Source organism: Takifugu rubripes, chromosome 14, assembly GCF_901000725.2.
Source record: "Takifugu rubripes chromosome 14, fTakRub1.2, whole genome shotgun sequence".
Classification (NCBI taxonomy): Eukaryota; Metazoa; Chordata; class Actinopteri; order Tetraodontiformes; family Tetraodontidae; genus Takifugu; species Takifugu rubripes.
The window spans coordinates 2,680,421-2,708,119 of record NC_042298.1 but is presented as its reverse complement, the minus strand read 5'-3'; the positions used below and the strand labels follow the sequence as shown (position 1 = coordinate 2,708,119).

Sequence of the window (27,699 nt, the reverse complement as noted above, 5' to 3'; positions counted from 1 at the left end):
CACTTTCTTGGCTGTTTTTCATTAAGCTTTTTATCCTCTTGTACCCTCAGCAAGAAGAGGACTGAGTCATAGCCGTCAGCAGGGCAGGTGGGTGCTGGGAGGGAAGAGAGTGAGGGGATATGGAGGGCGTGGGTGGAACGGGCTGAAGTTGTAGTAAATGAAACATAATTATGAATGGTGAATACTCTGGATCCATTTAATTACCCAGTGTTCATGAGTCACAGCAACTGGAGCATTAAAAGCCCTCAAAAAAATCATTCTGGTTTCTATTAATGGAGAGCTACTAAGTGCTTTAAAATAGCAGGTGCAGTGTTGATTATGGGGGTAAAATCAAAGCTGCTCTCCAAACATTTAGCATGTTGCAGGGGAATTCATTTGGAAAAGCAAGACAACGATGGGCACGATTGGCCATGTTTGTTTTGATTCACTGAAGAAATTTCAAAAGAGCAACACATTAGATGTTTGTTCAGGGTGTATATCATGTCTTCTACAGTCAAAACTCACCTTGTGTCAGACCTGTGGACATGTGTGTGTGTTTAGGGGGCGTTAGTGAATTTGTTGGTGGGCTTGCCATTAGGAAAATTGATGGGGCTCCCGCGGGTTGGATCTTGCTCCGGCTCGAACGTTACTGCTGTCGTCACTGCAGCCACCTCGCAGTGACTCCCCTGGTGCCTGACAACCTCCCACACTCTCCACCCATCAGTCCCTTCACCCCCCTCGCCTCACGCTACCTCTACCCTCCCCCCCCACTCACTCACCCTCCTTCACGTTTGTTCTCATCAACCCCCCCCCCCTTTAACACACATCCATCTCTTTTCTGTCCACTATCTTGTCCTTTTCACCCCCCCCCTCCTCCTATTCCTTGTTTTTGTCTCCAGCCCCCTCACTTGCCGTGTGGGTCTTCCCTGTCTTTCGTTCTTCACCCACTGTGCACTGCCTCTGTCTCTATGGTAACCCTGCGTGGACAGGAGTGGCTAAGAGGTCTGCGAGACACTGATACAGACCCTAATAGCTTACACATTTACTTTGTCTCCAGGAGAGCCACATGCTTGCATCCCAGCGTGCACATTTGCAAGCCTATACTGCGTGTGATGTGCCACTACCAATTATCACGAGAGTCACGAGAGGCGCGAAAGGGTGGGAGGGATGCAGAGTTGTTGTTTTCTTCTACGCTGTTGCTCTTTTCAATTACCAAATGAAGAAGGGGACCACCTGATGATGCTCCAGGGCAAACTGTGTTTTCCCTTCTGAACGCCAGGCTCTGACAATCTCTCAGTCGCATACTTCGAAAAATCACACGCTCACATTTCCACATTGATGAGCCTGCTGTGTTGCGTCACTTGTGCGTCATTCGGGTCCGAACGCATCTAAAGGACAGCTGATTTTTAAATAAGAGCAGACAGGCAATGTTTCACAGGGTGGTGTCGGTCTTCTCTGGCACCGCTGCGATTTCACGGCCACTCTTAAGTGGATCATTGGCCAGCACAATCATGGGGAGGGCACATATGCAGATGAGAATAGAGGGAATATAATATAAAAGGGCTTTGTTTTTCTCTTTCAAACAAACACTTGCAGCTACACTGAAAGAATTCAACTATTGTAACAAGTAAAGTTTGGTTGAGATTCCCTTTTATTATTATCAAAATGTACATGAGTAAACAACAGAGGACTACATTAAAGAAGACATCAAAACAGGCAGCAATAACAGGGGTCAACAACTGAACACACACCCAGCCATGCCTCAGGCCCACCCCATTATTAGCCCCAGTGCAGTGAGATAAAGACATGCCAATGATGTCTCACATTTAGGCACTTGATTTTCCCGAACCATCTTTGGTCATAGTTGCTGTTGCACAGTTTGGAATTGTTTGGAGGTGGAGATGCATCACTTTCACCTCCATTCCAACCGCGCAGATAAAGAGGATGCTGATTCTTGCTGCGAGGAGCCGTATGTGTCTAAACGTACCTCCTGTAATTGAGCCAGATCTGTCCGTCACGTATAGAGATGACCCAAAGATGGTTATAACTTGGCCACCTCCACAGAGTAAACTTTAGCATTAAATCAACCAACACTAGATGCTACAGTACGCCACATGATTACAGAAAAGACTCACAAGAGAAGGGATTCAAGCACTACATCTTAACACAGTTTACCTGAAAACAATGTAGTGTTTCTGCACACGATATATTGTAATCAATATGCTGTACAGGCTATTGCAAAGGCAATTCTCTTGGTATTCTTCTGTAGGAACTGACCGGCCTGTTTACCACTGAATATTATCTTGGAAAGTCTTGCAAAAATAGATCATTTTCTATTTATTTTTTATTTTATTTTTTTTAAATCAAAAGCCTTTGCTTTGACTCCAGGGTGTGATATACTATATATTAAGCTACTCATGCATATTGAATCTATTTCTGGGAGCGCTGCTTGACTACAATGAGCCCAAAAATACATTAAGGTACGTGTGAAAAATAATGTGTGCACTGCCAGACTTGCCCCTAAATATTTTTTTTCAGACTAAATCCCCATTTAGTAAGGGATTAAAAGTACAATTACAACTGTAGCTTAGTCGCAACACAGTATTTGGCAGTGAAAGAACAGTCCTAATTTATCCATGCACGATATCAACCACAGGCAAGGTCTACATACTGAACAAACTTATTAAGAACAACACTTAGAACAGGAAAATAATATACAAGAATTCAAGAACCTGCATATATATGTGTGTGTGTGTGTGTGTGTGTGTGTGTGTGTGTGTGTGTGTGTGTGTGTGTGTGTGTGTGTGTGTGTGTGAGATATTGACAGCACTCTCAGTTTCCTACGGAGACCAAAAGGCTACGACTCATGTAGTGCATACAGCATTTTCTAGCATTTAACATCGGAAGAATTAGTATTTTCCCAGCTCACATTAACATGACCATGTAAGAACCTTGCAGAATACAGAAGAAAACCCGCACCCATAGGTCGACTACAGACCACACAGTTTATCCCTGGATTATATTTCAATTCTTTGCCTATTTCTTTGTAGCAAGCACCTTTTCCTCACTGATTTTTGTACAGTATAATTTTACGTTTTACACTAATTCTACGTTGTTTTACACTAATCCAGTCTGTGGGTGCAGGTGTAAGGGGTATGGTTGGTAAAGCACAGTTGATGCTCCTTGGGGTATGAAGTAGTTGCAGTAGCTCGGTTCTGCTATGTAGGGGGCGCTGTGCTCTGCGAGGTATGGGGCAGGCTGGTAGAAGCATGTCACATGGTCTGTGTTGGGGATAATATTCTGCTCTCCTAGAACCTTCAGCGCCAGCACCGTGATCATGTTTAGGGTCTGGCGCCTCTCGTGTCCCATCAGGCAGACCGTGCTGTCATCGACCACGCGACGCAGCGTCATCAGGTACTGGTACTTGCTCCTCTCTTCGCCAATAAAGTGGTTTTTGAGATAGGACAAGATCTTCCTCTGTTGTTCCTGCACATCGGGGAAATCGATGAAGAAGCGCGAGCACATGTACCGCTCCAATGTCTTTATCTGGGTCTCACTGGCTGGTCGGTAGTCTCTGACCAACAGGTTGCTGTACTTCAACAAGCCCCCGCCTCGAATCTCCTCGGGATTCCTGGTTGCAATTAGGCGGTAGCGTAAGTGGTCCATGGCTGCTTCAAAATCACCATACATGCTCTCTGCCAGCACCTCCACAGCCGGGACTGAGTCAGACGCCTGAGGAGTGTTTTTCTGTTCAGGCGTGTCTGTGGTTACCTTAGGGACATCTTTATTCTCAGTCACAGTGCTGGATGCTTCATCGGCTTTTGGAGGGGAAGACTCCCCTGGGCTTCCGCTCGGAGACGGAGGCAGCAAGTGTGTGGTGGAACTTGGGATAGTGATTGGAAAAGAGACAGGTTGTGCAACCTGAGGCAATGATGACATATAATCATGTCCATTTATACCTTCCAACTGCAGGCTTGGAATTTCTGGCTGAGGGGAGGAGTCAAAGTGCTCCTCATTGTCTGCATTCAGTATCAAAGGCTCTGTGTCTAAAGATACCTGAGGTACATCGCTGTCTGACTCCACACTTGGAGTGAGACAGAGAAGAGGAGGGCTGAGGCAAGGAGAAGGGGGGCTGAGAGAGAGGGGAGGAGGGCTGAGGCTAAGCATAGGCGGGGTCAAGTAAGGTGAGCCGAGACAGGAAGAGGTAGGGCTGAAACTCAAAGGTGGAGAATTTAAGCTGGTAGCAGGGCTAGCATTACTCACCAATGGAGATGACAGGCAGAGAGGTGGGGAGATCAGACAGGGAAGAGGGCTAAGGCTGGGTGGTGAAGGACTGACGCAAGGAGGGGGAAGATTTAATAGAGGAGGGGTAACACATGAAACCGGGGAGGTGGCACAGTGAGCGGCAGAGAGTGTGTTGTCTTGTGTGCTACTGGTTGGCTGAGGTGAGTCCAATGTTTCACTCCACGATTCTATTTTTCCATCCTCACCAGTGACCTCCGCTGAGGTATGTTCAGGTGTCGGGGGGGTTGAGATGGCCGTATCTGTGCAAAAAACTTCCATCTCTACTGAATCGGGTGATTCTAGCTCTTCAGGAACAGTTTTTCTACAGGACAACTCAAATTTTTCCACCTGGTCCTCGTCTGTGGACTGCGTCTTCTCGGGGTTTAAGCTACTTATTTCAGAGGAGATATCGGTGTTGGGTGGATCTAAACATTGTTGAGATGGAGATGAAGTACCTATATCAGAGGAGACATTGGTGTCGGGTGGATCTAAACATTGTTGAGATGGAGATGAAGTACCTATATCAGAGGAGACATTGGTGTCGGGTGGATCTAAACATTGTTGAGATGGAGTTGAAGTACCTATATCAGAGGAGACATTGGTGTCGGGTGGATCTAAACATTGTTGAGATGGAGATGAAGTACCTATATCAGAGGAGATATTGGTGTCGGGTGGATCTAAACATTGTTGAGATGGAGTTGAAGTACCTATAGCAGAGGAGATATCGTTGTCGGGTGGATCTAAACATTGTTGAGATGGAGATGAAGTACCTATAGCAGAGGTGATATCAGGGGCAGGATCTTGGTTTGCAGCCAGGTTGCAGGAAATGTGGGATTCAGTCCCAGGATCTGGAGTGGTAGAGACGCTGCTTGTTGGATCAGGTGTCAGGGCTGAACTCGAAGTAGTTGGCTTTGGGTCAGAAGATAACTGAGGTTCAAGATTAGAGCTGAGATCTGTGTTGAGACACGATGCTGTGACCAATTCGTTTTCAGATACTGGATTTTGATGTGATTGGACAACTTTCTTGCACATCCGCCGGGGTGGTTTGGGGGAGGAGTGTTTGAGCACCACCATGTGAGATAGTCTGTCTGAGGCCTTAGAAGAAGAGGAGGAGGTCTTTTTGTCAGAAGGAAGGCAGGGAGGTGCCGATGAATTATCCTGAGTATCTGGAGGGCTGACGCTATCAACCGTGTTAGATGCTTTATCTGAGATGTCCAACAAGCTGGGAATCTGCAGTGTATCCGGTGTGCCTGTAGGTTGCGGGTTGTAAATTGTAAGAGATGTGGAAGAGGTGGAGCGAGAAAAATCAATACCCTCTATGTTGTCTATGTTTTTTGCCCCTGATCCTAAAATCTCTCCTGTCTCTTCATTTATTTCCATTGTATTTTTTCTCTCTGCTTCCCCCGCGTCTCCTACTTTTGTTAAAACAGCTAAATGTGTGTCTGTCGTTGCCTGTGAAGACGTGCTTTCCTCCGGAGCACACACACTTTGTGTTTGGTTTGTTTCATGACTTCTTTGACCTTTGTGGAAGGACGTGGACAGATCTGTGACATGTTCTTCTGCCAGCTCTGGAGAATCTAGCTGTGTTTTGTTTGAGGTTTGCGGCTCCTTGGAGGCTTCCACTTGCTGTGTGAGGTCTTGGTGTACAGCAGGATGTTTGGTCTTCTCTGACTGAGATGGACGATCTTGAGGTGGTGGTGGTTGACAGCCATCACTGGGCTGGTTTTGCTCTGAATGTTCGACCGGTGTTTGCCGTGGAGTGTTTTCCATGAAGTCTGCCTCTTGTATGGGTTCAGTTGGAGCCGATGGTTCTGTTTTCTCTGGGGCTTCTTGTTTTTCTGATAAAGGGCTTCTTCGACATGTCTGGTCAGTGACTTTTTCACATTGCGCTGCTTCGTCCTTCACCTCTGAGGGTGTATCCTCTTTGTCATGTTCTTCATCTTTGGGCCGTTTCGTCTGGTTCGACAGGTGCGATTGTGAGTCTTGTGTTTTTTCGCCCTCTTCATCTCTCTGTTGTGTTTGGCCACTTGAAGCAGCCTCTTCACTGGGAACATCTCCAGCGGTTTTCTCTTGAGTGCTGGACTGTTTGAGCAGAGATTGGGAGCTTTTACTGTGATTTTCTACAGACTGGTCCTTTAGGTGAGCAGAGTTAATTCTGCTCTGTGAATCCTGCAGCTTGTAGGATTCTAGAAGACGATCCAGAATGATTTGGAAGGAATCAACACTGAATTCAAACTGTCGCCTCAACACGCTCACAAACTTAAGCTCCAGGTTTTTGCCACTGTTGTTAGAGAGCGAAATGAGACTCCAGCGGTCATACTCATTAAAGACCTTGACCATTTTCTGCACATAGGCCTCCTTCATTGTCGCGCTGCTGATCCGCTCCCTGTTGACCCCAGCAGGTAGGCAGTCTAGCAAGCAGCCCAGCACTGACTCTTTAATCACCTGGGAGAAGAAAAGGTCAACAACATGACAAATTCATCACATCAGCTATAAATTCACCATTTAACTAAATGACTTAATATTTTTGTTTTATGAATAATGTCATTAAAAACTACTTTACTGAGACAGAGATAGTTAAATCCACAATCAAACCTGGAACTCCTCCTGACTGGGCAGCTCCACTCCAAAGATAATGTCCAGATCTTTGTAGGTTGTTCCGCTGTCCTGGACCAGCACGTGGCTGGCAGTGGAGCCGTTCAGACGAACATCTCTCACGGTGATTCCCTGCTTCTGCAGCCTGGCCCGCACGGCAATGATGATGTCTCGAGGACGAAGCTCCAGGGTGGGAAAGTTCCCACGGCCGTGGATTGGCACCACCTCTGACAAAACCTGATGGAGGACTTCCACTTGCTCTGTGTTTAGACTGTGGAACCGCTGGCTGGGCTTGGGTTTGGGGTCAGACATGCCGCTGTCCTGAAAACGGAGACAGAGGACAACAATTGTATTACAACCTCTGAAAAAAAATGCTATGTTTCTAACACTCTCTCTTTGTCTAGCACACACACACATTAACACTTGCGTGTGCCGCCCCCACCAGTCGGCTGTCTGCTAGTCACAGCTTGGCTGACAGCTTTTCCACAGGGCTACTGTAACTGCCGTGTTGACGAGCCAAAAGACCCACATGGAGGTCTGCTTAAGCATTCTCCCACTGCTCATATTAAAACAAGTAAATAGAATGTAAAAATAGCAATAACACAAGAACAGCAACAATAATAATGGTAGTAATAATGATAATAATAATTCTCAAGGGTATACGTGCCGCACTTGCTTGTTGATTGTTTTGAATGGGTGTAAAGGTAGAGCAAGAGTTAATCTAAATGAGTCATCAGCACCAGGCTGCATTAATCACACCAACACGAATTAAACACACATCTGCTTTTTTGTTTCTGTGTTAGGCTGCGCACCAGCCATAATAAACTGTGCTTCTCACAGAAAAAAATCATCTGCCTGCTCACATTTTGTTAACACAATGTACGACAAATGTAGATTTATTGCTGTCATTTGTGTTTGATTTTCAACAGTGGGATCCTTCCAGCAATAATTCATGCAGCCTTTACATTAAGGCTCTCTGGATCAGACGGTGTTTGCAAAATATTGCCAATAAACAAAACATTTACCACAACAGGGTAATCAGAACACTCTATGACTATCAATATAATGTGATTGACTGCATGATTGTGGGTGTTTGTGAAAAAAATGCTGGAGCCTAAGTGCGTAAGTTTTGAGTGTGGAGCAGTGCTCATAGCAGCCCATTATCATCTATTGTTTGCTTCAGTCAATACTTGTCACTTGCTGCTACAGCTGAATGCTAGTGATTGCCGTGATTGGCAAAAGCAGCAGGCTAAACGCTGGGATACAAAGACAGAAATGGGATGTTTCCTGATTGTCATGCATTGAACTGTCAGACATTAGAGTGTTAAATCACATCCACAAACAATTTGTTACATGGTCTTTGTTACTTTCAATTAAAAAAAAAAAATCACAATTCAATGAACACTACAGAAGAGCCGTTTGTATTTGGAAATCTATTCTAAGGACTGGGAACACTGAACAGAACACATGCACTGCTGTCCGTAAGCAGGCAAACTTTGGACAAAGTAATCATTCAGACTAATAATAGAGTTAGAGGTGCTAACATTGGTCATGTATTAATGGAACAATGCATTGGGGAGGCACAGCGGCACTGCAGGACTGTTTTCCAGTGAAACCTTTTATCTCCCCCTCCCCTTTGGCACTCTTCTGCAAACTTGCAGCCTGAGTGACTCATCCAGGCGTATCAGTTCAGCTCACACATTCTCAATCACGTACACGGAAAACAACAAATCCGAGGTCCTTGCAAGTCATGGACAAGAATACATATGCTCAGGTTTATATTAATTTTTTTTAAAAACTATTATATTGCCAGAAATCTCTAGCTTCAGACAGAGTAGGGGTTCTACAGCTCTTCCATAAACAGAGATCAGTACACAAATAAACCACATTTTTGTTTTAATGTCCAAAGATGTCAAAGATGGGGTGAAAATGATATACAGCGTAACTTGATCCGATAGTTGATTTTTTTCTTGTTTGTGTTTTTCCGGCAAATATCTTCAAGCAAGAGCGCATCCGGTGGATACTCACAGGACGCGCTATGATCCACAGCTCGCTGGATATCACTATAACTCTTATCTTGTGTTCACTTTAACCTCCTCTACAAACGCACTGATACACCAGAGACTTCGGGGGTGATGGATAAGGAGCGCCTGGTAGGGATTAGTTTGCCATGCAATCATATTGGCCGACATTCTCCACGTCACGAGTGAACGATCCAACTTTCCCGAAGATGCTTACCTGTTGCTGTGACATTTGAGGCAGCGTCTGGCTCTGGGTTTGATGCACTTCTCGAGCCACAGAGCTTCGTGTCGGTGTCTCTCGGACGTGCGTTTGTTTTTCTTAGGGACTCCCTTCCCACTCCGGCCAGGCTCGGTGCTGATGCTGCTCTATCCCTTATAAGGCATGTGAGGCTCAAGTCGCGCGAGTTCATTCGGGCGCTGTCCAGAAGCTCGCGTGGTGCTGAAATGAAGACTGGAGTGAGTCCTCGCGCTCTTGTTTTCTCCCCCCCACCTCGACTGCCCGGAGCGTAACGCAGTTTCCATGGCGACCTTCCGTCATTCAGTTATGACTGGTGTGTATGTGCGCGCGCCCGCGCGCCTTACAACTCACGCGCGGAGTTGTATGTTGTCATGCTCGACCTGTGTAGTATGACTGTGTGCGTGATACCTTACACGCCCCGTGAGAATAGCGTGAAATGCAAAGTTTAGCATCTAAATTAGCAAATTGGAGGATTAACATAAACGGGATTAAGAATAGTTTGAACAAGAGCGTGCCGGAGTCCAGGGGTAAATATCTTAAGACTCCGATGTAAAGTCAGCCAGCTTAAAGTTAAGATAATTTTGTGAAACATTTAAGAAAATGTGCCATTAACTAATATGGAACACAGGTGTAATATCTTGTTCTATGTCCAGACTAGTATCTGCACATACAGTATGAGTCATCCATGCTTCTCCTTCCCCCTGACCCAGCCGTTAATCCCCCCCAAAACCCCAGCCCCCCTCCCCATGCTGGCCGCGGGGATCTTTTATTCCCCTCAGTGGATAACCAATGATCCCGTTTCTCCTTGTGCCGCATTTACTTTCCGCCTGGCCCAAGTCCTCCTGACTTGATTCTTATTTCTAAATTCGATGCATTTGCAAATAATCGATTACCAGCCCCCAGGGAAGTCTGCATAAACAGCTCCACTTAAAACATGATGAGACTTTTTAAGACAAGCAGCGTGTGGAGAGAAAAGGTCAATTTCATCCTTTGCAGGGAAAAACACAAATGACGTCACTAGAGATGTACCACAACCCAACGAAACGGGTACAAACTATTTTTAGCCCGGATAGAACCTGTCTGCTGTGTACACGCGCGCCCAATCTCTTTGCGGTCACTAGTGACGTAGAATGAGGCGCGAGCACTGCTGGCAGCGTCGTGACCGTGTGACGACAGTGAAAGTCGGTCCATGGTTCTGTCCTGTCGAAATATGTCTTCAGTTGTAGAAATTTTAAACTGCACTATGGAAATGCAACGACTCGTTTCGTATCTGTACATTTATCCGTCATTAGTGTACAATTCAGCCACAGCGCGCGTAATTAATAACAAACACTTCCATTACCGCGTCATCGTCACAGCACTGCGCATGCGTCCTATTAATTTAAACGTTTTCGGGAGTCTTTAAAGAGGCATTACCTTAACTTTGGCGGGAAACACACCCACATGAAAAGAGACCATATTATAATACAATTTAAAGTTGTTTTATCTAATAAATACGAAGTTAAAGGTGCAAGCAAATGCGGAAGTAGGTAGAGGGGAATCCTCTCGCACCGTCGACTGTAGTCGCTGAGCAGGGGGTTGTCTGCGTCGTAGTTGCTTCTACAAAAGAAGATAATTTTAACATTCTAAATTTGGAGAGTCAAAATCATCGTGTCGTCAGTCACACAGTTTATCTAGCAGTACTAGATGTGATCAAATTAAGTCGAAGAGCCATTGCTTATATTTAGTTACAGTTTCAGTAATAATCAACCACTGTCACTCAAATCTTTACAACAAAAAATACAACCCAGCAAACTAAACAAATCTATCCACAGCCACACAGAACGCTCGTTGAATCTCAGGTTTGTTGCCAAGGTACAAGATGACAATAGAAAAGGATAAAGTAGGAAAAATGCAGGTTATCTTGACAAATTGTGAGTTTAGGTGCAGCTGGAATACATAAATAGATATGTTCAGCTATGTTTGTTGTAGAAAACTAATGTATATGTCTTTTGTTTTGCAGGCCACCCATGTAGGCATCATGGATCCTTGCAGAACATTCTATTTGTCCAAAGCGATCCATTAATTTTTTGATAATGAGGCCATGTGTAGATGCTGCAGCTTCCAGAGTACAGGCTGCTGTTGGTATGAACCAGGTGAAGCTGCTTTTTTTTTAGTGATTTGTCTGTTGATAAAGTGCCTTTCTGTCTTTTCTGTCTTGTCTTAATGACGTAAGTTATACCGAAATACTGATCAAATGGTAACTGAAGTTTCCAGACACATCTTACTACTACAGTTGCATTGAGTGTAGTTTATACTACTACTATACTAGTTGTCATTGAGGAAGTACTCGTACATTTGACTGGTACCCCGTTGAGGATAATTTCTGATATTTATTTACCATTGGTGAGCCTTGATCTTTTTCATGGCAGATTGGAACACCAATTAATGACAAGTTTTAAAGAATTTAAGTGCAAAAGGTTTTAAAAGAAAAGTTTTAAAAGAGATTTTCTCAGGAATGCTTTTTGCATTTGGTGATAAGATCTATGATTAATCAAATATTGACACAGGAAAACATTTAAATAACTTTTAAAGACACATTATTGTACCACTATGAATTTAGTATAATAATCTCCAGTACAAAACATAACACTTTTGGATTTTGTTTCCTATCTTTAAAACTATAGTCCATCACAAGGTCAATCTTCAGTCGTGTAAATTCTGACAAATTAACAGTTGTAATGGTGCACCATCAACAAAGGTCCCAGCTGGGGACATCGCAGTTTGCGTCAGCATCCTGACCCCCAGCACGCGGGTCAAGCAATTGTCACTTCAGAGGAACAGCCATCCAGTTTACTCAGCCACTCACTTCTTACCTTGTTGGTTGACATCCCAGAATTACCTCCTGCATTCACTGACAAAGTAAATCTACTTTTTGTGTCTGTCTTGATCCCTGTAAAACAACTTGCTTGTAAAGGGTAAAAGGTCCAAAGAAGGTTCCTTCTAGTTTCTGTCAGTTAAGGTCTGGGAAGGGCGAGCAGAGATGGAAAACAAAAAGCAGCCATTATATAAAATCATTAGATGCTGCTCAATCTTTGCACCTTTAATACGTCTCTCACACAGTGTACCATGGGCGTTGTTTTTGGTTTAACCGTCATTGATTATTTCACAGAGTAGAGCCGGGATATGGCACTGCTCAATTGACCTTTACACACACACACACACACGCGCGCGCACACACACACACACACACACACACACACACACACACACACATATATATATATATACACACACACACATATAATTTCTGTGTGTCTTACTATTGGTATGATGTTTCTGGCAGGTTTAGTCAGGCCGGCCCTACGAACCAGCAGAGACGTTCAAGAGGTGACATGAAGAGAGGAACTGTTGTCTGGACTGAAAGCTAAATGTGACACCTAGTGGTAGTCTGGGGTTATGACACCTCAAATCCTTCACTCTTTTATTTTTACACTTTAAAAGAGATTTAATTATGTTTTTTTAAAATATATTTATTTAGCACCAAACTGACATCACCACCATAAAAAAAAACAAAAAAAAAAACAGACTTATTGACTTGAGCTTCCATCTTCCTTTGGAGGATGTATTGTGTTAATTTGATTGATTGTATTTTTAATAAATTTACTTATCGCATAAGAATGAGTCCAGCACTCAAGTAGAAATACTAAAATGATTAAAGGACGGGGCAACAACGTATATAAAAAAACTTTTTTCAAGATCATTGATTGGAGGTGATTTGTGTTTTAAAATAATCCAGTTCTATATTCATTGTGGCCATTTCAATTTTAGACACAAGTGATTTTCTATTAATGATGCACAATTAGCACGTCTCTGTTAACCATGACAGCTCTTTTTATAGATCTCTGCGAGTCCTTCCCACAATTAGGTGATCAAGGAGCTTTGAGCTTTGGTGCAAATGATGAGGAATAGCTTGAGTGGGCATTACATTTAAAGGACCTTCTTGAGCAAAAACAGACATTTTGGTAGCTCAATAAGTCTTTTTCAGAACCACAAGTAACTGTTAACTAATCACAGTCTGCAACATTTTAAATTAAGCTCCACATCCAGAGCTTCCCTCAGATGACATCAAGAAAACAGATATCACATCAGACTGGTTTTGCATGATGCTTTAAATTCTCTAAAACAGAACTGGCACGCTGTGTGTTTTTGGCTCCCTTACTGGGACACATGAATCAGAAATGGGAAAACTGACACCGTACTGAAATACTCGTCTCCTGCACGCCCGAGAACGCGCCGCGATGATTGTTTGGAAAAGAGGCTGCGGTTAGCAACGCTGTGGGTTCTTCCACTGACACATTTTCACAATAAAACGTTTAAACAGAGCCGTCCTAAAAGAAAACAGCCTGGTTCAGTTTTCCATTGTTGATCCCTGCGCTCAAGGTAATCAACTGTTGTACCAAAAAGAATGGAAGAGCTCTGGAACATTATTACAGTGTGACGCAGACGCGACGCCTTTCACTTTTTCAGCAGTTTCTTGTGAACAGTTTGACAGCAAACTCCAGGCTCGGAGCAGAACTTCCTCTGATTGAATCCTGCGCTTTGTTGTTGCTATAATGAGTTTTCCCAGAGGCCGTAAGCAGCAAGGAAAGGTGTCATCATGATGTGGAAAATGATGGGAAAGGCAAGAAAATCAGGAGAGCAAGCAGACAGAATCAGGTTGGGCTTCTCCTGTGACAGGAACTGATCACACTGACCTCTTCCTGAATGTCACAGTCCCAGGTTCTAACTTTATCCGGAATTAAATCTGCTTCCCTCTTTAAAATGACACAATCAGACAGGATTCCTTCCCAGTCGTGGACTTTCAAATTTAAAGGCTCCAGCTCTGTCATCTCTTTAGTTTTGCGTTAAAGGTTTAAAACAGTTTAAAACTAAGCAGTTTCCTGTTAGATCACCCAAATAGTTCAGACTGGGGACTTCAGAGTAATTTGAATAAGGTGGGGATGGGCATCTTTAAAGTTCATTAGCTTTTTTATTTTCCTCTCAAAAACACCATTTCTATATGGGTAAACCTCAAAGTAGCTGAGGTGGTCTTGAGGTCAAAGGTCACAGCCCCAATTCTCCTATTAATCTGAACATCATCTTCTTTATTCAGAACATTAACTGTTGTCTATTGGTTTAACTCCTAACACACCCATGCCTGGCTCTACTTGTCTCGTTTGTCTCCACAATGTTGGACGTACATTCGTGGCCACATACCTTCCACAACCCTTCTTTTTCCATCACACTCCTCCTCTGTCTCAACAACAGGGAACAGATGAGAGGTCAAAGGTGTCACCTGTAGAGGAAACGGCCTTTTGCCGCTCGCATGCCAGGCCATCATTACATGCTTCCATACACAGAATTCGCCACATTTCAGGGGGGAGGAGAAGCTCAGCTGGCAGCCATTACAGGTGCCGTTCAAGTGCACACACACCTGCAGCCCTGATGAGAGCCGTTCTCAGCGACCTCTTAGCCTTTTGTGTCCCTCTCAATCATCATCAGCGCTCAGTTAACTCACAAATGCTGCTCACACTACTTCATCAAGTCCTCAGGTCTCCAAAAAAGCATTCTGACCCCACTGATTCAACAGCTGTCAGTCATTTCTTCTATCAACTGACATTAAAATTTCATGTCCCGATGGTCTCGGGGGCACAGATCTATTAGGTTTCACTTGTCCTTTATTTTTAACATCACTGGTCATTTCTAAAGAAGGTCACAGAGCAGATAGTCACTCAAGGCTGTTTTGTGACTCTCATTTATTCTCAAGCCAGACCTCCAGAAGAGTTTAGGAAGGTTTCTGTATGCTTGGTTCAATGTTTGTATGTTTCTGCAGGGGTGTCGATGCTGCCATCAAAAACCCCTCCTGTCAGGCTGATTCACTTCTGTTGCTCATCTGTCTGCTTCTGTGATGAGAGAACTGATTTGACCACAGAAACGGAGACACAATTCACATGAAGGATGTGAACCTGGCAGGTTACTCGTGAATTCAGGAGGAAAACTTGGATTTAATGTCACTTTGTATTTCATTTTGAACCAAAGAAGTATTTGGTGCATTCATGTACATTACAAAGTTGGGAGCTATTTCTGTTGACATTTACCACGTCATCATTAAACATTATAGATTGCAGAAAGCCGTGTGTGGGTCAGGGGTTACACCCGCCGTTTAAAATTGAAAAGAGCAGGTATTTGGTAAACTGATATCACGCACTGGAACAACGAGTGTGTAACAAAAACAGCGCATTTCTGATGAAAAACATGTGTTTTTTTTACCCAGGCACCCAGTCTGTGTGTTACAGTACGAGTTTTAACAATATGAGCAATGGAGCTCTACAAAATGTCCCCCGTGTGTCCGCTATAAAGGCACTTCAACCATATTTGTTTGTATGTTCTCAGCTCCCATAGGCTACACAGCTCATATAAACTGTGGATTACAACCTGCTCAAATATGCCGGTCAGATTAGATTAACAGATCTGAGCTGAGATCTGATCAGGTCTGTACAAAAAAACCAAAAAAAACAACAACAAATCCTAGCAAATTTTACCAGATAAAACCAGATCCTCCACTGTCCACCTAAGGATGGGAGATAGTAGGTGAGTATTCTTTTAAACACCCCATCATCTCCTTTCTCTGCCTTCAGGCCTTAAAAAGTGAAATATTCCGTTACTGCGCACGAGGGGTCAGGTCAGCCGCAGGAAGCCGAGCTGATTGGTTCTACTCAGATGTCAATGCGCACGTGTGACCAATCGCTGCTGCCCAGGGCTTCCCCCAGTTTCCATCTTCTGTTGATACATGTGTGTCTAATTGTTCCAGCCCAAAGTGCTGCGCAGGTTCCACTTACTGTTTGACCGCCGCTTCCTGTCAGATGTGTTAATGCTGCTTTTAATCAGTTTTATTGTCATGCGCGCGCGCGCGCACACACACACACACACAAACACAGTCATCCTTGTTTGGCAGTTTAGCATTGCGGCTAGTTAGTTATGGCCGGATTCATGTATCAATGATCATTTAAGCTCAGAAATTAATTACACAGCGAGATGGGCCATTAATTACGAATATTAGGTGAACTCATAACCTCAGTTTTATGACTAGTCTGCATAATAACTGTAAGCCTAAAACTTCCTTTAATTGGAAATTTTAAATGTGCACAAGACTGGCTTCAGTCCGTTAGCTTCGCGCGTGGGTGTGTGCATGTGAAAGCGTGGTTTCTCAGACCTGTGGTTCTGTCTCGGTGCGGTTGTGCATCTTTGTGCTGAAATGCCAAATGGGTTGTTTCAGTTTTGAAAGCCCGGTGCTGCTGTGAGGCGAAAAGGAGGCAATGGTTTGTGTCGACAACAAAGTTCACGCTGCGGCTTGTTCTCACCAGCATCGGTGTATCATTTACTGACTGGTCAAGAGCTTGTGATGGCCCCTGACGCACTGAAATCAACACACTCTGCACAGGTCAGCGGTCCATCACAGGCCACACACACCATTCTCTCACATCACGACTTAGAGTCTCTAATCAAACTAATGTGCATGTTTTTGGTCTGTGGGAGGAAACTGGAGGATAAAGAGAAAACCCACACAGACGTCAGGGGAATGTGCAAAGTCCACACAGAAAGAACCGGAGCTCGAATCTAACAAGGAACCATCTTGTTTTGAGACGACTACGCACCACCACGCCATCCTCGAGAGCAAAAGCAGTGCAAAATAGTGCTGTCTCATATAGTAGCATTTAGCTAGGCTGCAGACTTTTCTTATAGGGCCCTAAATGATGCTGTTTTGGTCTTTTAATTGTAACTTGTGTGGAAAATAATATGAGAGAAAGTTCAAATGCAGAATCGTTCACACATCTTGCTGCAGTCTTCTGATCAGTTCTGACAGAACTGATGTGTAGAACTTGACTTCTTCAAGGGGGCAAACTTGGAACTTGGTTGTTGTAACTGTTGACATGATGCCTCCTGATAATGACACTAACGGCAAAGGTGGCAGTCAGTTTATAGGATTTGTGCCCCTGAAATTACAGGATAATTATCCCAATGGATGTGACTGCTGGCAGTGTGTGTTTGATGTGTGTGTGTGTGTGGGGTGCATATGGTAAAACACTCTGCAGGTCTGCTGTTAGTCACACTCGTGCGTCTCAAATTGAATTAGCATTGACAGCACACAGCAGCCGCCGCGTGGATCTCTATGTGCATTGGGGACACGAGCTGTTCTCAAATCAAGCACGCGCGTGTGTGTGTGTGTGTGTGTGTGTGTGAGAGAGAGAGAGAGAGAAACAGGAAAAAGGGGGGGACTTTCCTCCCTGAAATCAATTAAGCGAGCTTCGGTTTTGTGAGTGTGGGGTGGGGTGGGGGCATATCCTGTAGGGGGCAGCCTGGACAGACAGCACCATCTGGGGCAGCAGGCGGGTCGACCCAGGGTTGAGACATGAAAGAACCAAGGCTGGAATAAGAGGAGAAGAGACTACAGGCCAGCGTTAAATCACTTTTCTCCCCACCCTGGACCCTCTCTCATCTGCCACCCCATACATCAGCCACGGAGCACCACCATTCTCCCCCAGTCCCTCCCCATCTCTTACCTTATCGCCCCTTATCTGTGTCAGGACTGATAACCTGTCATATACAGGAACCCAAATGAAGTACAGGCAATCTGTCCTGCTGTCAGAGGTTAATAAATATCTCTTCTTCTGAAAGGATTGATTTATACACCTCCTGCCCCCAACCCCCACCCCCCACCTGTAGAACCCAAGTACAACTACGATAGCTTCTGTTCCTCATCCCCACGTTCATCCAAACGTGTCTTCCCCCTAAAACTTTCTTCCTGCCATATTGCTGCGATGTAGGTTTAATAAAAATGTCTGACTTTTATAGGGTGAAATATAAAATAATAGCATTTCATAAAAAGCAAAGCCTTTAGTGAAAATGAATCTTCTGCAGTACTGAAGAAAAACAATCCTAAATCTTTATTAGATTCAGCCTTTTTCATAAAAATAATATTTCTCTCTTGTCTCTGTTTTTAAAGACCGTCAGTTAGTTGAGTTAAAGAAAATTGTCCCCTCACTTAAAAGTTTCCTCATTTTTAACGGCTATGTTAGGACGTCCCTGTTGCCTCACCCTGGGCGTCCCCCTCCACCTTCCACAGTCCAGAGAGGCGTTTTGGGGAAAAGGAGAACTGGTGACTCTAAATTGGCCTCAGGTGTCAACAGTTGTCTGTCTCTACATGTTGGCCCTGGTCAACTGGTCCAGGCTGTACACATCGACGGCAGCTGTGATAGGTTCCAGCCCCCCCCCCCCCCCCCCCCTCCCCCCACACACACCATAACGTGGCTTTCACACAGTTTATTGGAGGGCTGGAAATCAAACACTGAATCATGATTTCATTTGTTTGAGATGGTTTCTCTCAGACGCTGACCTGTTTCAAGATGAAGGCTGAAACAGGTCAAAGTGTCCATCTAAAGATTGGTGTCAAGTCAAAATTCAGAAATGTAAAGAGGACTTACAGTTGATGAGTCCTGGACTGTTTGGGTCATTTCATGGACATGGACATGCATTCCAGGTGCCAGGACACATGTTAAACTACTTAGTCCACTCATAACCTCTGCTCCTTTCAGGGACTGCATGCCTGAGCAACGCCCCTGATGACCCAAGTCAGCACACTCGTGGCCGCAACGCAGCGTTCCTACATACACACACGCGCGCAGTGGAAATCATCAAAGGATCCGTGTTCTGTCAGCACTCTGGTGATCGAATGCTGTGAGACCTGCGGTCACAACAGGGCTTGCAGCCCGGGATGCCTGTGAGATTAAGAGACGCTGGTATGGTGAGGACGGGAATTCCACTATCCAGGAGGGAAAATGGACTGGCAAGACTGGAGGCCTGTCTGATACGGGAGTGGAAGGGCGCAACATAACTGTTAAACTGTCCTTGCTTCTCGCATCAGGCACTCAGTGTAATTCAATTTCAGCCACAGCTGGTTTCACTTTCAACTTTACAGCTGAGCTCAGTCACGTCTCATAATCCGACCTGATAAATAACCATCTTTTATTGAGTTTGCAGAGAAAACAGCACGAGGTTCAAACCTCTGCAAGAGAAGGAACGCGCAGAGTGAACGCTGGAGGGCACAAAGCCGACTGCGTCCACGCGTGTTTACGTCTGCAAGTGAGTGTATGGCTTTTGCTATTTACAGATAACTGACACGTGTGTGTGGGTGTGTGTGTGTGTGTGGATGTGTGTTAATCTAATGATGGTAGAGTATATTTACACATCCCGGTACTTTGCTGAACTTCTCTCCTGTTTCAGGAGGCCATTTCACATGATTGGAAACAAATGACTTGGAGCTCAGATTTCTCTCCCTTCACAGCCTGTCAGTCATTCCAAAATGGCCCCAAAATGTCCCTCTGAGTGTTATTGCAAACACCAGTCAGCACAGTTTCCATGTTATTGCAGTCACCACCTTCAAAGGGACTATGATGACAGATTATCAAGGAAATTAACAACATGGATGGACAGCGAATCATCAACAGCCTGAGAAAATGTGAAGTCAATACAGATTTTAGTCTCATAGTTTTACATGCACTCTTATCCTCATTCAAATTCAGGTAGTTGAATTCTGGGGGAAAATCTGTGCCAGTCTTGGTCTTATACCCAGTTATTTGGAGGAGATCACATAGTCAAAAACCTCCTCATTCCCCAAAAGGGCGGGATTTTTAGAAGCCAATTTTTGAAGGAAAAACTGGCTTGGTAAGGTGACATTCTCAGGAATATTTACCACTGAATAACCTACAAAGCTATTATGGTGAATGTTCAAAAATTCAAAAAGAATTTTACACAAATTGCACGATGAGCAACATCAAAATGCAGTGAGGGAAGGTTCATCCTAAGAGGTCTTCCTTTCTAAAATCAGGGCAATAAGGACTACAACAGTTTTTTTAAAGGTTACATTGCAAAGAATGTGAGATCTTGTTTGAGAGGGAGCTTGGAAAAGGAGAAAATGGTTCTGTGGTCTGTCAAATCAAAAGTGAAATTCTTTTGAGGGATCAGGGCCGCTGTGTTTCGCAAACCCTGAAGAAATGCCTCAGTGCACGTAGCACGGGCAACGTGCACATGTGTAAAAGACCCATTGATAAAAAGTACACAGAGACAAACGTTTTGAGGCAACATGTGCTGCCAAGTACTGATTTTTCACGTGCACGCGTCCTGGGTGGAACCTTTGAAGAAGCAGTCATGCGACAAAATAGCTAAAATGTCCCCAGGCACCTTTTAAAATGTTTCAATCCTAAATGAAGATGCTTTTGGAAGCACAAAGAATCCTGGGTTACAATATTTATGTACCGCATACCATGATATTCTCTCTAAATCCTAGAGAAGGCTGCATTTTAATCTCCTCTTGTCTTTTAACTGTTTCCACTGGAATTTTCCAAACACTGCTTGAAACACACATTCGTTGTCTTGAAACTGAATAATAATAATAAGAAACTCCAGCCCATCATCGTGCAATGAAGCGAGTCTTTGGGTGGAGGTGCAGGTGCAGAGTCCAGCTCTCTTGCTATGAAAGCAATTTATCTAATTGGAAGATCTGGAATTAGTCGGAGTTTCAAATGAATATCCCAGATATCTAAACATGGAAATGACAGAAAGTGTCAGGTCACCAGCACACGTGACGTCTGTGCGCAGACAAAGGCCAGGCTGTCTGATAGCAGGGCACCTGACTCTGCAGAGGAACACAGGCCATCGCCAGCCCGGGCTCCTCAATTAACTCCTTCCTGCTATTTCCATGTCCAACGTGAATTAGCCACCAGCTCGCCGCCCTGCTCGGCCATGACAAGTAAATTGCTGTTTGGTTATGACCATTTATCGGGAAACAGGCCATTTCCCTCGCTTTGCCTAAACCGCTGTTCCATGCTCTGGAGCTGGGGGGACGGGGTATTGGAGTCGGAGTCGGAGCTGAAGGCAGCGCCTAAACGGGCGTGCCCCCTTTTGGTACGGACACAAAAAAAAAACCCATGGAATTATGCTGGCCAGCAGCGGTGAGAGGTTTCCACTCTTCTGCAAACTTTTGTCAAGTTTCTGAAATTGAATTTTTTTGGGGTTTAAGTTCGTGCTGACCACTCAACAACTTTAACATGACAACTTTTGTTCTTGGTTTTGTTATTTTTTCAGCATACTTTGGAGGCAAATGTTTCTGATTCTAATTTGTTATAGGCTGTGTCCAATAAAGGCCTGTATTGACATCCCCCCCTCCCAATCCCTCCATTCCTTTCTGATTAGTCCTGTAATTAGAAATTAGGTACAGGAATGGGATCCGGCCATCTGAATCCTGGCAGCTGTTCCTGAAGTCAGAGCGTACCGATGAAATTCTGTTATTCCTTCAACAAAGCAATTTGTTCAACAGTTCAACATGTTTCAACAGAGCGAAAAAAAGATTGCACAACTGTTCAAGTGAATGCAATTAAGCTCTATCTCTCTCTTGCTCTCTCTCTCTCTCTATATATATATATACATATATATATATATATATGTATATACTTAAGAGAATATAATTTTGAATGCTGGTGAGTGTAGGAAAAGAGAAATACTTTAATGGTCACTTCTGGTCCTTTTATCATCCATCTGTGTGCCTGTTCATGTTTTTATTACATACCTCAGGTCCTACTGTTGATGATCTTTCGCAACACAGCTACGACTCATAACGTTTATGCTGAATACATTAAAAATAATATCCTGCTGTCTACATGTCTGCTCGTAACATTGGAGCTTCTGGCCGACGTGTGACCAGGTTCAGTCTTTGTGCTGCTGATCCAACACAGTGTCCAGGACATTTTTTTGTTTTAAAGTCCCCGCAGTTCTGTTTTTATTGCTCCTTGCTGTTATGCTGCTGGGAGCTACACTCAAAGGGCGGGTGCCTAGAAATGCAGTCCAGCTGTCAGAGGCAGTGGTTGGTGGTTGGGTGCCATGGAGATTGGCGCAGCAGACAGTCTGTGGTGTCCTCTAGTTTAGCGTGCCGGGAAATAGCTGTGAGTTGCGGATTCAGGGGGATGCTGTAGCGGTATAGACAGTAGGGGCCCACTGTGTCAGAAAGGCGGGGGAGGAGAGAGGGCCCGTGCGGGCCGTGGAGCGGGAGCAGGCAGGGGGAGCTCCCCACAGAGCTGTGAAGACAAGGGTTTCGGCAGTGAGGAGCTTTCTTGGTCTGCAGTGCTGAGAGGAGTGGGAGGTCTGTCAGTGGAGACAGTGGTGGCAGGCTTCTCAGCCTCTCTGCCGCAGGGGGAGAGAATGCTCTGCTTGGCAGTGGGGAGCCAGGTGAGGGGAGGGTGGAGGCCTTGTAGAGAGGAAGAGCCAGGGTGTCCTGGCAGGAGAGTGCCGAGAACGGATGAAGTGATGAAGATGAGGTGAGAGGTAGGATGCTCTTCATGCTGCCGGACACCGAACCTGCGCCTCCTGTCAGAAGTGAACAGAAAACTTTATTTCCAAAAGTCTGAAGGCGAGACCAGATGAGAGGAGCAATGAAAATACCTTGAAGGACAGTGAAAGGTTTTAGGTCCAAGCTGAGAGGACCTCTCCAGGGATACGACTCCAACAAGCCATCTAACACCCCTCTACACAAACACACACATTAAAACCAGGGAATCTGTTACCAGTAGTCCAAGTATTTAAATGTTCACTCTTTTAGGGGAGAGATTCTTTACTACATTGTGGAATTTGATTTGAAGGTTTTATGTGGTGTCACATGTCAGCGGTTGAACCTTAAATCCCTTTTGAGCCCTTTGGTCAAGAAAAATCTCTGTCAGTGGTTGGTGAGGTTTGTCGTACCTATTCCTGCCTGGATCTCTGAAGCCCTTGGCAAACGGGTTCCTGTCAATCTTCAGTTTTGTGATCTTGCCCAGGAGAGAAAAACAGGCCCGCATTAGAGTGGACGAGACAATGTGATGAGCTAAAAAGGAACTCGGGTTGGACTGAGCCAAAAGTTTGGGAAAACACTTCTACATTTACTGACGAGGGTATTTGGTTCTTTAATGGGCCGGGGGACTGGGTAGTTGGTCTGGTTACAGATCGTTATTAAGCTTCTGTAATAATACGTTTGCTGGCTGTAAAGTGATGCCCCATGAAAAGACCTGGTAAGTGCCACCGAAGGCTTTGTTGCTGGAGAAATGATGGTTTACAGCAGGGTCATGACCCTTAGACACACTCAGCAGCAGATCCGAAAACTGCAGATGTCAGAGTTCTACTGAGGAGATTTAAATGCAAACAGTTGACTGGACCAGACTTTTGGTTTCAATTATATAAGAAAAATAGAAATAAGGCAGAGTATTTTTATGCAGCAAAGCAGATTCCCATCTCCATTTCTATCTATTTCTGTGGAATTCTAGTATTCCTGCAGCCTTTGTCATGGCTATTTCTGCTTCTTTGTATCAAAATATATCTTTTCAACTTTTGCAACAGAAATTTAAATGTGTTCAAACCCTCCAGCTGGGATTTGTAAGAATGTTGTTTTTTCCAAATTGTGCTTGAAAGGATCAGGATGTCGTTGTACCTGTTGGTTCTGGTAGGCTGTGACTGTGGTGAATTCGGTCTCTGGGAAGGAGAAGCTGTGCACTCCCTCGGCAGGCAGCGACTGAATCTGTGACAAGTCCACCCGCGGGTCATGCTGGATGATGTGCACACGTGGCTTGTATTTATGCATGGACTGTAGGATTATCTGCAGGGATGAGGAGATGATGTTTCGAATATTACTGTCAAATCAGCGCCGTTAAACCGCTGAGTCTGCAAACTATTAATCTAAAGATTGTTTTACAACAAACAAATGAATCACTCGGTCTACAAAATGTCAAAAGGGCAAAGTTATCATCGTAATTGCTCACGACTCCTTAAAGCTCAAAGTGATCTCATCAAATTGCTTGTTTTGTCCAAAACTGAAAGATTTCCAAACGGACAAAGATGCAACCAATCGTGATTAAGCAGCAATCACGAATGACTCATGTTTGTCTTCAAAACTCAACTGGATGAAGTTATCTACGTGTTGCAATGACTTATGTATGTAGATCAAAGCGGTGGTAACATCTAAAAACCTGATCTCTGCGCATAAATGAAAATTTGAGAACGCCCTCTGAACAAGTCTGTGATACGTAGCCATAAAAACAAAGATGTCACCACCTTAACATCTAAAAAAATTGGTATTTGGAAATTAAAACATCGCAAATCATTTCATTTTGCAGTAAAAATGAAATCACTGTTTGTTAAATCCGAGATCATTTGAATATTATGTGGAAAAACAGTACACTATATGTGTTTAATGGACTTATTTTGACACTATTTTAGGGAAAAACAGTTTTCTGTGGAAGCCACTAGGTCATGAGTGACCACGCTGTTGGTGCTGTTTTACAGAGTTTCAGCTGCAGTGATTCAGCCGTGTTTCCATTCCATCACTGTGTTCCGGAATGACAAATTCTAGGGTATATTTATAAACGCATGGATCAAGCGAAAAGCCTCCACAATCACCACATCTGCCACATCTGTGCATCACTGAGCCTTCACAGGAAGTTCAGCAGCTTTCCACTTCCTTCAGCATTTAAATATTGACTATACAGTTCAACATGGTGACAATTAATTGACTACAGGAGTGGCACCTCTATGGAAATGTGTGTTTTTAAATGTCTGTGATCAGCTGGTCACAGAAACAGAGAGGGAGACCATCGGTTACCTACATGTCCCTTATCGTCCATCTCGTTGTTGGTGAGTTTGACGCGGTCAAAGCTGATGACCTGACGCATCCACGTCTCTCCCGCGCACGGCGAGTCCGGGTGCACGTATAGCCTCGGAGAGATGCAGGAGTGATCCGTGTTCCCGGCCACCATCCACTGCGAGCTGTGGTACACATACCTGGGAGCGAGCACGGATTAATGAACTGAAGGTTAAAGCTGTTTGGTTAAATTGAGACACGTGAACGCACCTGTAGCGTTTAGAGTCCACGGGCATGACGTCCATCGCGATGTAGTACTGCTGACACGGGTCTAGATTGCGTACTTTGACCCGCACCGACGGAAACATCCTCCTATAGACATGGGAGAGAGCTCGTTATGAACTGGGAAATGCAGTCAAACGAATTAAATGCGTATTTTTCAATATTTAACCCAGTTACAATTTGCTGCCGTATGCAACGTCCAAATTCAGAGAACAGCTGTGGTACCCAGTGAGGCCATTAGAACATCTTCACTGAAGAACCAGAAAGTATTTTGCATGACTAAATTGTCGGAATCTAAATATTAATAGCGGCACAGTAAAGCCGAACTACCGAGAGATTAAACTGTAATTAAAATAATTAAAAATAAACGTAGATACAATAAACAAATGAAGAACATCTTCGTGCCTTTTAAAACAATAAATTTAACATACCCAGAAATTAAAATGTATTTAGAAAATTTAATCTAATAAGGATACATCGTTTCTGCTCTGATTCCAAAATATTTAGAGAGGTAAACAGCAACTTGTAAACATGTTTCTACACACAAACTTCAATTCATTAAAGCAATTCACATATTTGGGCTGTCAGAATTTATTTGAATTTTGCTAATTTCTAAGACCTTTTCACCTGAACACGTAGTTGTAATATTCTTTACACTGACCCCTCTTCCTCCTGGCTTATTTAAAGTGAAAATCTCAAATCCTGGGAGGCCCAGGACGCGAGATGAGGTCTGCTCTATTAAACTGATTCACAAAGTGCGAAAAGTCAGTGTTTTAAATTTAATTGTCCAGATAAATCTCACTCAATAAGACAAACTTCGTTTCAGTGCATGTGGGCCTATTCCTTATTCTAGCGGCCTGTTAGTTCTTCCAACAAAAGAAACAAAAGCCTTGTAAAAATCTGCTGATAAAATCTGTAAATCTTCATCTGCACCTCCCAGCCTTGGTGATGATCATTTCGGTACCGATCTCGTAGAATCTCTTCCACAGTTCGGATCCCTGCAGCTCTACTCGGACTTCTCTGTCCGGGCGGTTGTCGCTCGCTTTCGGCTTGTTCTCCTCCTCGTCGGGATCAAGCTGATCAGCCCGCGATGTGTCGGTCTGTTTCGGCGGGTCACAGTTTGATTCCTTTGTCCTCTTCGCTGAAGAAGCGGCTTTCTTCATTTGACCAACAGGACAATCTCTAAGGCCTATACATTTGCATAAACAGAGTGGTGGAATTATCACTAATAAATTATTACTCCATCGCGCAAACTCTGTGCACATCTACCCCCAATGTTCTATATGATGAACTCTGAAGATAAATAAATATTCAATCGTGATTAATGGTGTCAGGGAACAAATACAACTGCGGTTCTCTTAATGCGCTACATTTTGTCTTGTTTACCATGTCAAAAAGCACGTCAAAGCATTTAGTGCTGTTAGATGTTCTCAAAAGCCCAAAGATCATTCTGGCTCACCATTAAAAACACTCGTGTTGCTGCCGGCAGCTAAACTCGACTCGTCCGTTACTTTCATCCTCTTACAGGGTTTCCCGACCAGCGCCTCCACCGAAAACGCGTGAGCCCGGGAGCTCAGACCCTGCATCTTAGCCGAAGACCACCTCCTCCCGCGCCTCGTCTGCAAGCTAACTGTGTCCCGCTGAAGTTTTCAGTGTCAGAGCTCATCCAGAAAGTCCGAAGCAGCAGCAGCAGCAGCAGCGCAGGGAGACACTTCTCGCTCACGGCGGCTCTGTGACGCTGCGTAATTGATACCGTCTGTTCCCACCTGTTCTGCCAGACCCAAAGACTTGATTAATGGCACGTCTATCCTCTACAACATTTCCCCTCTCCTCTTTGGTCCATTCCAGTGTTTCCTCTCTGTGTGTCTCAGATGGCTATAGGAGTTCTGCTTCCCCTTTGCGCGTCATGAAGAGGGAGGGAAAAGCGCAGCGGACATTCCAGCGCACGGGCCTGGAGTAGAAATGTGAATAATAGACATCCTCACCTCAAAATCTAAAATCTAAGAAAATGGAAAACACACCATTTTAATAGCCTGTTTTTTTTTCTATCTTTTTGTAGTACCCGATAATTTTATTAACATGTGTAAAGGAATTACGCGCGTCTGTGTGTCTGTTTGTGTGCACGTCCGTGCCCTTTGGCCATCAAGCAGAACAGGCGCTTTTGCGCATTTGCCAGCATTTTCATTCATTATTATCTGTCCGAAAATCTGCAGTAAACGATTGTTAACGCTTTTTTTGTGTGCCGACATTGGAGAAGAGGCTTAAAAAGGCTAAAACTAAAAAAAGGATGACTCAAAAAGATCCTAATTCTCCTAAATCTCCGCCATTTTAACACACCGGGCAAGATTTGGGAGTCGTTGTTTGTTTGCCATGTCGAAGGTAACGTATCTACAGGGAACTCTGTTAAAGTTTGCCATATTCATTTTAAAAGCGTCACTGAAAGCTGTGCCCCCCCCCCCCTTCCCCCGGGGCACCAGTGGGTGTTCCTTGTGCCCGGTGAGGGTGTGCGCCAGTCTGGCTCTCATAAATAAGGAGATCAGATGGAGTTTGGCGCACCGGGGAAACTCTGGAGCGTAATGACAGCTTGGGATTATTACATTACTGCGCGGCATGAAATAGATCCG

The 27,699-nt window shown here is 44.3% G+C and overlaps 2 protein-coding genes across 2 annotated transcripts; both read right to left on the bottom strand.

Moving 5' to 3' along the window:
- Window positions 1-1,620: 1,620 nt before the first annotated feature.
- tent5d (terminal nucleotidyltransferase 5D) lies at window positions 1,621-9,416 on the bottom strand. Its single transcript, XM_029847681.1, has 3 exons — window positions 9,097-9,416; window positions 6,859-7,179; window positions 1,621-6,708 (listed from the first exon to the last, which is right to left on the bottom strand). Exons 1-3 carry the CDS (start codon window positions 9,109-9,111, stop codon window positions 3,097-3,099), a joined length of 3,948 nt encoding a protein of 1,315 aa, XP_029703541.1. The 5' UTR covers window positions 9,112-9,416; the 3' UTR covers window positions 1,621-3,096.
- Window positions 9,417-21,679: 12,263 nt separating this feature from the next.
- On the bottom strand, window positions 21,680-26,946 carry tbx22 (T-box transcription factor 22). Its single transcript, XM_003970146.3, has 8 exons — window positions 26,535-26,946; window positions 26,009-26,264; window positions 25,064-25,165; window positions 24,819-24,993; window positions 23,648-23,812; window positions 22,927-22,991; window positions 22,630-22,712; window positions 21,680-22,554 (listed from the first exon to the last, which is right to left on the bottom strand). Exons 1-8 carry the CDS (start codon window positions 26,659-26,661, stop codon window positions 22,043-22,045), a joined length of 1,485 nt encoding a protein of 494 aa, XP_003970195.1. The 5' UTR covers window positions 26,662-26,946; the 3' UTR covers window positions 21,680-22,042.
- Window positions 26,947-27,699: the final 753 nt, after the last annotated feature.

Excerpts from the sequence above, each read along its gene's own strand:
- tent5d (XM_029847681.1), bottom strand. Across the intron at positions 6,709-6,858 it reads CCAGTCAGGAGGAGTTCCAG|GTGATTAAAGAGTCAGTGCT; the intron begins GTTTGATTGTGG and ends TTCTTCTCCCAG.
- tbx22 (XM_003970146.3), bottom strand. The coding sequence starts at position 26,661 with ATGCAGGGTCTGAGCTCCCGGGCTCACGCGTTTTCGGTGGAGGCGCTG. Across the intron at positions 25,166-26,008 it reads ATCATCACCAAGGCTGGGAG|GAGGATGTTTCCGTCGGTGC; the intron begins GTGCAGATGAAG and ends CCATGTCTATAG. Across the intron at positions 24,994-25,063 it reads GTGGACTCTAAACGCTACAG|GTATGTGTACCACAGCTCGC; the intron begins GTGCGTTCACGT and ends GCTCGCTCCCAG.